This window comes from Chrysochloris asiatica, unplaced genomic scaffold (genome assembly GCF_000296735.1).
Source record: "Chrysochloris asiatica unplaced genomic scaffold, ChrAsi1.0 scaffold00087, whole genome shotgun sequence".
NCBI lineage: Eukaryota > Metazoa > Chordata > Mammalia > Afrosoricida > Chrysochloridae > Chrysochloris > Chrysochloris asiatica.
In genome coordinates, this window is record NW_006408605.1 from 436196 (window position 1) to 444860 (window position 8665).

General features: G+C 37.9%; 1 protein-coding gene across 1 annotated transcript in view; it reads right to left on the reverse strand.

The window, feature by feature from the left end:
* Positions 1-5340: 5340 nt before the first annotated feature.
* SAR1B (SAR1 homolog B (S. cerevisiae)) overlaps positions 5341-8665 on the reverse strand; it is a 37116-nt gene continuing 33791 nt past the window's right edge. Inside the window, exon 7 of the mRNA XM_006866080.1 lies at positions 5341-5974. Coding sequence (XP_006866142.1) covers positions 5858-5974 — 117 coding nt within the window. The 3' untranslated portion in view covers positions 5341-5857. The remainder of the gene's footprint in view (positions 5975-8665) is intronic.

Sequence of the window (8665 nt, forward strand, 5' to 3'; positions counted from 1 at the left end):
CAGCTAGCACAAGTCTTCCATGGATGGGCGGCATCCTTCAGACGCACAGCCCCACACTCAGGAGTTTCGCTGGACTGAGTAGTTAATGGTGGGCACACTGCTGCAGGGTCACTGTTGTCCCACAGCAGACAACAGCCTCAGTGGCCCGGGCAAAGCTGCCAGCATCAGAAAGGAGGGTGATAAGAGGGATACTTTTATAAAAGGAAAGTTCTACTATCTTTATCTTTTCAAAGTCCAAGTGATTTCTAATGAGAAAAATGAAAATTATAATTAGATGATAAAAATGGAACTTGACACTGAGGTTCTTCAAAGAGCAGGTTAGCATTTTATTTTGTCTATTACTGACAGTCAAATTTATAGGGAGTGAAAAGATAAAAGAACATAATCAAAATAACATACAAACACAATTCAAGAACATTTAACCATCTATTATAACTGTTCTTTGTAAAATACATAAAAGTAAACAGAAACATCTTTATATAAATTATGCTTAACAATCTGTATATACTGTAAACCAACTGTTAAAATTCACACTATGATGCTAGTGTAAGCAGTGGTATACAAAAGTGCAAACAAGATTAGTGATGAACTACTTACCACCGACTTACCACTCCAACACACTGCATTCAGCCAAATACTGAAGGCCTCACCACGGAAACGTTTTTTATCACTTTTAAAAGTAACTTAGCTACATTCATCCTGAGTGCTCTTGCCTCGGTATGGTATTGGATTATGAATTCAGGTTAGGAGCAGCACCAGGGAGTACAGAAACTCACAAAAAGCTGGCCATTCCAAAGTGAATCTTTATACTTGATAATGAAAACAATTCCAAAGAAAACTTTTTATGTCAAAAGGTATAGAGTTGTCACCCATTTTAACTCCAAAATAGTTCAAATTAAAATTAAGTCTAATTCCCCACTTAAAATACAAGCTGAAAAATTCATTCACTCCATTGTGAAATAATTCCAAAAATAATTCTGTGTGAAGAGCTCTTCCCATTTCTGTCCTAAAATCTATTTCAGGCAGGGGCACTTCTGAAACAGTGTTTAGTTTGGATAACTGATTATTTTGAATTCTATTTAAAAGTGTGGTCAGAGACCTGAACAATCAACCATATTAACTGCTTTTTATACTAAATTAATAGCACAAAAATTAGTTAGTTCAGAACAGCACCTTCAACATATTAGATTTCCTTCATACTCAGAGATCTTTTTACTCAGGTTCAGTTGGGGTTTCAAGAGTGAAAACTTAAGTTTTACTAAAACCCCAATCATTTGACACAGAGGTACAACCACATATTCTAAAGGTTTTTCTTGATTACAGGCCTTAATTGAAGATTGATTACAGTCCTTAATTGAAGCCATACCATTTTCTGAACTCTCCTAATTATAGCAAATGATCCGGTGCTTATATTCATATTTTTTAAATGTCAAAAAGCAGATTTATTGCCATTGAGTCAATTGTGACTCATAGAGACCCTAAAATAATATTATTGTTTGTTGTTACGTGCCGTCTTTAGTTCCCTGTTAATTTTGCATTAAATAATTTATATCTGCTAATCATTATTTTTTTAATGCTTTTTTGAAGATTTCCTTGAAGCTTCAACATTTTTTCAGTTGAGTTCATTGACTGAAATCCTATTTGAGGCAGTGTAAAGAAAACAATGGAAAGTAATTGATTAATCACACACGGTCCCTCTCTCTCTCCAACATAACAGAAAGGCAAGCTAGCTAATGGAAGACCAAGTATCATTTGATGGCCTGCTCAGGCCAGGCCCTGTAGCTACCAATTGCATCAAGGTTTATGTCACTAGGCGCTACACATTCACTTCATTTTTTTCTGTTTCTTTTATGAAGAGCACAAAACCTCATGATCAAAAGTCATCATTCAGTATAGGAATAAAACTCTGACAGATGCTAAAACTTGGTTTGTTTGGAAAAATGGTTTGGAAAAGAAACCATACAGGAATACAGGGAATCCAGCAAAGAGAAACAAAATAGAAGAGTTTCTGAGCCACTTCCTTAGCGTCAAACTCTAAGGTCCTACATATATACTCTGGCTTAGCACACTTTCATCTTTGGTGGCTGTTGTAGTCCCATATATTTGAAATAGGGCTATAAGATTTAGCAAATGATGAGAGGGCACTCAGTTAAATTAAATGTCAGATACATTTATTAATTCTTTATCTGAAAATCAAATTTAGCTGAGCAGCCTGTATTTTACCTGGCAACCCTAATTAGGAACTAGCTCTGCATTTAAAGATACAATGTATTATTAACTTTTCACATGGTTAAGAAGATCCAAACAATATCCTTTAAATAAACTGAACAAAAGGTATTCTAAGAGACTTCCATTTTATATAAACTATTCCTGGTGTAACTGGTCAGGCTTGATTTGGCAATAAATCCTTGCAAACTTCAGTTATGTCACCAACTACACCACTAACAAGACTGAAATGTCATATTGAGTCACATTCCAAATAGTTTCAAAAAAATATAAACCTTTCCTCTGAAATTATCAAATCATGTCAACTAGAAGAATACTGTTGTTATTTTGCAATTTGTGAAAATGCTGGGTTTTGAATGTGGTATATATATCAAATCATTTTGTAGAAAGCAAGCAACATTATTCTCACATTTATCACCCTATTTTAATGATTTTCAAGTAGTTTACATGCTGAAAAGTATGGTAAAGAAATGTGAGTCCATTGAAAACTAAAGAAAAGAAATCTTTTCTGCCTTTACATCATAACCCACAGTAAGTTTGTGCATGTACGTAGGCACATAAAGCTTAAACTTAGATCTATGAAGGCAATATCTGAAGTTGTACATCTTTGGCACTCATTATGAAGATACTGGTTCAACTAAGCCAATGATAAAGAATCCTTTATCCCATATTGTTTAGGAAATGTATCGGCACAAATTTGAAACTGCTAAAATCTCCATTCTAAAAATTCACTGAGACAAAGAGAAACTGGAATTTATCACCTTAATTATTTCTGATCCAAAAGTGTAATTAATTAGTCATTGAAATGAATGTAGAATACGAATCTCTTTTTATATGGAATCTGATCTTAATTTGCATACAGCTGTGTTAAAATAAAATTTACTTATGTCCTCACACTAACATTGACCCATGAAATACTCCACAGGTGCACACACTTGCCACATAAAGAGTATATGTTTTCCTATCTGCCTATCAGCCCTAAAGCTGAGAGGAAAGTTGGTTGCTGCCAAGTACAGATTCATTGCTAGAGGCTCAGGCTCTAAGAATCTCTAATCATTAGGAAAATATGCCCAGTCTAGTTATGACTTTAGTTTGCTTCTTTGGCTCCAGTGTCAGACTAGAATAAGGATTCTGGAGCAAGATACTTTGTATCAGGAAACATTCTCATTATAGGACATACTAAAGACATTTCTCTCAAGGTGTTGATGACAGATACCATCAAAAAGAGGAAGTTACTTGAAATAAAACTTAGTTCCACTTTGTCAGGACTCTATAATAGTAAGTAATTTAGGCTTAACCAACATGTCATTTCCAACTTTTTCCTTGGTGCTACTTTCTTGGCAGGTAGGAAATTCTTTTATTTTCATTTAGAAAATAACAAAGTGAAAAAGAAAAAAAAAGTCAACTTACCAAAACCAAATGTCATGTTAAGAAACGACCCTGTCGGTTTAGCTCCTCCAATGAAATACCTGATAATTCCATCCAGTTATATTCCTTAATCCTTATCAATGAGGCAGGTATTATATCTAAAACAAAAGCCCTTTTGCTATAAAATAAGAGCTAGCTGACAGCAACTAAAATAAAGAAAACCAGCGTTTTTTTTTTTCCTACCCAGAAAGAAAATATGCTAAAAAAAAAGGTGGGGGGGACCTATAAGATCATAGCAAAATCCCCACACATTTCACTGATATCCAAAGCAGAACAGGCTGGGTTTTTTTCCTAGAATGTATACTAATACCCTAGTTGTTGCTTGTCCTGGGGAATACCACTAAATTAAGGAGACTGGGGGTCCCCTTAAATGTGGAGAGACGGTACCTAAAATTATATTTGGTGATGACACATAGATTACCAAGCCAGATATCAAAAATGCTGGAGTATTTTTTAATTAGACCACTGAAATGAGGCTACTGTTAAGTGCCGTCGACTTGGTTCCGATTTGTAGCGATCCTGTACAGTGTTTCTAAGCAACGGCAGGTGGTTTTGAATTGCGGACCTTGTGGTTAGCAGGCCAGTGTTTATTCCACAGCGTCACACTCAGAACCCCTGAGATGAAGCTATAGGGCCTACCAAACCAAGACTCAACCTGTCTTATACCAGTAGAAGTGCCCTTCTTCAGGCCATTCTGACAGGGACTAAGCCATGGACCTCATCAGCATGATAATGGTAGCCTTACTGACAAAAATCCATTATAATTCAGAGATAAATGCAGTAGCCAGAGCAACTAACTACAATTATGCTCCTGGTAAATGCCAAAGCTCCTGAAGCAGGGGTGGGGAACATCTGGCCTTCAGGCCGTATGTTGTTGTTGTTGTTAAGTGCCCGCGAGTCATTTCTGATCCATAGCGACCCTGTATAGGGTTTCTGAGATGCAGCTGGTGAACTTGAACCTTGCAGTTCAAACGGCTTTGCAGTGTGGTGCATTAACCGATAGTGCCACACCAGGACTCCTCAGGCAGCATGTTGTTGTTGTTGTTAAGTGCCATAGAGTCGGTTCTGACCCATAGCAACCCTGTACAGGGTTTCCGAGGGTGTAAATCTTTACGGGAGTAGAAAGCCTCATCTTTCTCCCGTGGAGCGGCTGGTAGTTTCGAACCGCTGACCTTAAGGTTCGCAGCCCGATTTGTAACCACTACGCTACCATATGACCCATGAAATCATATGGTCTGGCCCTGCCAAGGCAACCACAGTTCCAGCCATCACATTTGTTGTTGTTTAGTGCCTCTGAGGCAGTTCTGACTCATAGTGGTGCTGTATAGGGTTTCTAAGAAGCAGCTGGTGAGTTTGAACTGCTGACCTTGTGGTTCAAGCCGAACTTGCAGTCCAGTGTTTTTTCCCACAGCACCACACCAGGACTCCAGCCATCACAATTAGGGGTGAGTTAATTGTTTGACCAAATATAGCAGGCTAATTTTTAAGTTGACAATTTGTATGGTACAAGAATGATGTTATAAAATTTGGCAGAAAAAAGGTTCCCCACTCATGCTCTAAAGGTTTAAATGTCATTTTACATTTTCTAAAGCAATCATCTTTCCCAACAACCCTCGGATAAGTATAATATTAAATACTCAAAATTTCTGAGTCTACCAGCTAGATAAGACACATTAAAATGAAACATTTGCCAAACATTAGTTTGTTTTATTGCATGACGTTTGCATAAGAAAAAAATTATTGAAAATTGTAAGGCATCATGCAATCATTGATAAGCTAATTATTAACCGTACTCTTAAGATAGGTAGACATATAATCTAAAAATTTAAACCTAGTCCCAAAAAAGTACATAAAAAATTTAACATTATGAGCTTTTAAATAAGGTTTACAGTTGTAGTTTTATGTTGTCAAAAGTGCTTCAAATGTACTGCTGCAAAGTTGCCCTTTATAAATGGTACTAGGGATGTCGGATTATAAACTGTAAAAACTGATTATTTTTATGGAATTAGAAAGCTAACATTGTGATATTCAAACTTATTCAAATCAGTTTTCAATTTTCATCCAAATTAAGTTGATATTAATAATCTAAAAAACATCCGCTTTATAACCAACAAAAGTCTATTGAATTCAAGTTATTTATGTTGGGTGATCAAATCTCTGGGTAGGCCTGAATGATGAGACCTGGAACCCATCTGGGTTGGTGTTAATCGATGTACTGTGCCATCCAGCGGAAGCCTTCTCCATAGCCTTGTCTTTTGAGCACACTGCACATGAAGACTTCTAAGGGCCGGGCATTTAATTCTTTCAGAGATACACTGCCCTAAAAAAGAAGACAGACATTATGCTGAGTGACCATTTTATAACATAAAAGTTCCACTCCTATGGTTGACTTTGCTGTCCAGGAGTGGAGGTCCCTGAGACCATTAAGGGAGAAGAGTGGAGTGTGGGACCCTACCCAGAAAAACAGTGACACCAGAGATGGAGGCAGAGACGATGATGTGGAGAGATGGAGCGGCTGGGGACTCTAGACCCAGAGAGGGAGAGGGGCTGATGACCGAGGGGCAGGCTTAAGGGGTTTACCCTGTTGCTGGGTGATGATACACGGAGGGGACTTAACCATGGAAATGAAACCATATACAACAGGATGAATGTAAAGCTAATGTGCTCCCATGTAAACTATCACATAATACACAATAAAACATTAAAATAAAAAGAAGTTCCACTCCCAGTAGAACTGTATGTTATACACCTTAGAACAAAGGGCCATTGTGATAAAGCCAGGATTGCTATGTGTTAAATAAATAACCCCAAAACCAAATACATTCTGAACGATAGCAATCCTATATAAAGTTCTGAGACTTTAAATCTTTACAGACAGCTTCATCTTTCTCTCATGGAGCGGCTGGTGGATTTGAACTGCTATCTAGTGGTTATTCTACAATGGCACCATGGCTCTTTCCTACGTGTCCAGGACCACTAAACAATAGAAAGCCTCCTCTTTCTACCTTAAGACAAGATGACCACGCAGTAGCAAACAAGTGAGCCTATGAGGCACACACAGATAAAAAATAATCTTAATATAGCTTAATCTGATTTATATTGAACATTTTGATTAAGGATTCAATAGAAGATTCTTGATCAAAAGCTAAAAATACAGAACAGAATTCCAAATTTTCATGGAATCCAAATTTTCTGGAGCCACTGAGGCTAGATAAACTCCTAAACCTATTGACCGGAATCATCTTTAAACTAAAAATATCCCTGAAGTCCTCTTTAAACCACACAATAGTTGCTTAATTAATAAAGAATGCCTGCCTTGAACACCGTACTTTTTAAGGGAGTCCTGGTGTGGTGCTGTGGGTTAATAAGCCAGACTGCAAAGCCGTTTGAACTGCAAGGTCGGCAGTTCAAGCTCACCAGCTTCTCCTTGGAAACCCTATACAGGGTCGCTATGGGTTGGAACCTAGTCGATGGCACTTAACAACAACATATGTGGAGGAAAGATTAGGCTTTCTGCTCCTGTAAAGATTTACAGCCTCAGAAACCTCAATACAGGATTGCTTTGAGTCAGAACCAGTTCAAAAGCACACAACAACAAACGGGATCAAACTGACAACAGCAACTCAGAATATTATATAGGAGTGTATGTAAACCAAGAGTCCTGGTGTGGTGCTATAGCATAAGCAATGGACTGCTGCAAGGTCAGCAGTTCAAACTCATCAGCTGCTCCTTGGAAACCCTGTATAGGATCACTATGAGTTGGAACCAACTATCAGCACTTAATAACATATGTAAACCAAGAAAATTTTGTTGGTAAACTCTGGGATTGTTCCATTGTTAACTGGGAGTTTTCATTACTAAATGTTTTTTCCCTCCTTTAACAAATTCTAGTAAAAAAAAAAAAAAAGTAAAATACTGCCCGGGGTCTTAAAAGTTTGCAAGCACCATACAAGACACAATTGGTTCTTATTTGCCTGGAGCAAGAAAAGTCAGGAATAGGAGGAGGAAATGTAATGTGTGGCAAATTGCCTTCATGAACAACTGCTTCCTTTGGTATGAAACCAGAATAAAATGGTGCGTTGCTACCAATACTGAACATTTTGATCAAAAGATTCCATATAAGAATCCTGAGCAAAAGGGAGGAAACGAAAAACAGAATTTCACATTCTAATTTTAAACTTTCTGGAGCCATGATGGTTAGATGAACCCCTGAAACCACTGGCCTTTAAACCTTAAATTAAAAATATCCCCTGAAATCTTAAAATCAAATAGCTTAACTAGTAATAAAAATGCTTGCCTTGAACATTGTGTGTATGTGTTGTTGTTTTTTAAAAAAAAGCTTTAATTGTGAATTGAATGATAGTTTACTGGTAGATCAGTCAGTTTCGCACTCAACAAATCATATTTTTTCATTGCAATAACGATCCTCTCCATGTACCATCGGCTAACACTAAAGGAATACTTAGAAGGTTGGAAGGCTCACAGCTGGGGGAATTTGTGGCAGAAGCAAGAAATCTATTGCTTTCTAGTCTGGGACGCTTGTGCTCCAGGAGCCACCATCTTGGGTGAGACCACGTTGGGGAAGGATCGGAGCGGCCACAGACGCCTGGCAGAACCACTGAGATAAAGGTGTGAACATTCTTTTCTTTTGGTATCTGTTCATTGGTCCCTTGCTGTCTGCGCACCTCCATTCTGGTGGCTATAGGGGTGCCTGAGCTAGTAAGCACCTCAGCCCGACCCTCAGAGGGTTCTACTACGCATGCACACAGATCTCCTGGAAATTTAAAGAGACAGTTTCCAATTAAAACCAAACAGCCACAACCAGCCCTGAACTGTTTCCAACTAGAAACAAGTCCTGAACGGGGATTGTGGAGCGAGACAAGCAGACAAAAGAGGAAATAGGCTGAAAATTAAATCCTAAGGTACATCAAAACGACCAACAGTGGTATCTTGAAACTTCTCAGGAAGAACAGTGAAAAGGGAAGCCCATTTCCTGATCACATCTACCTGG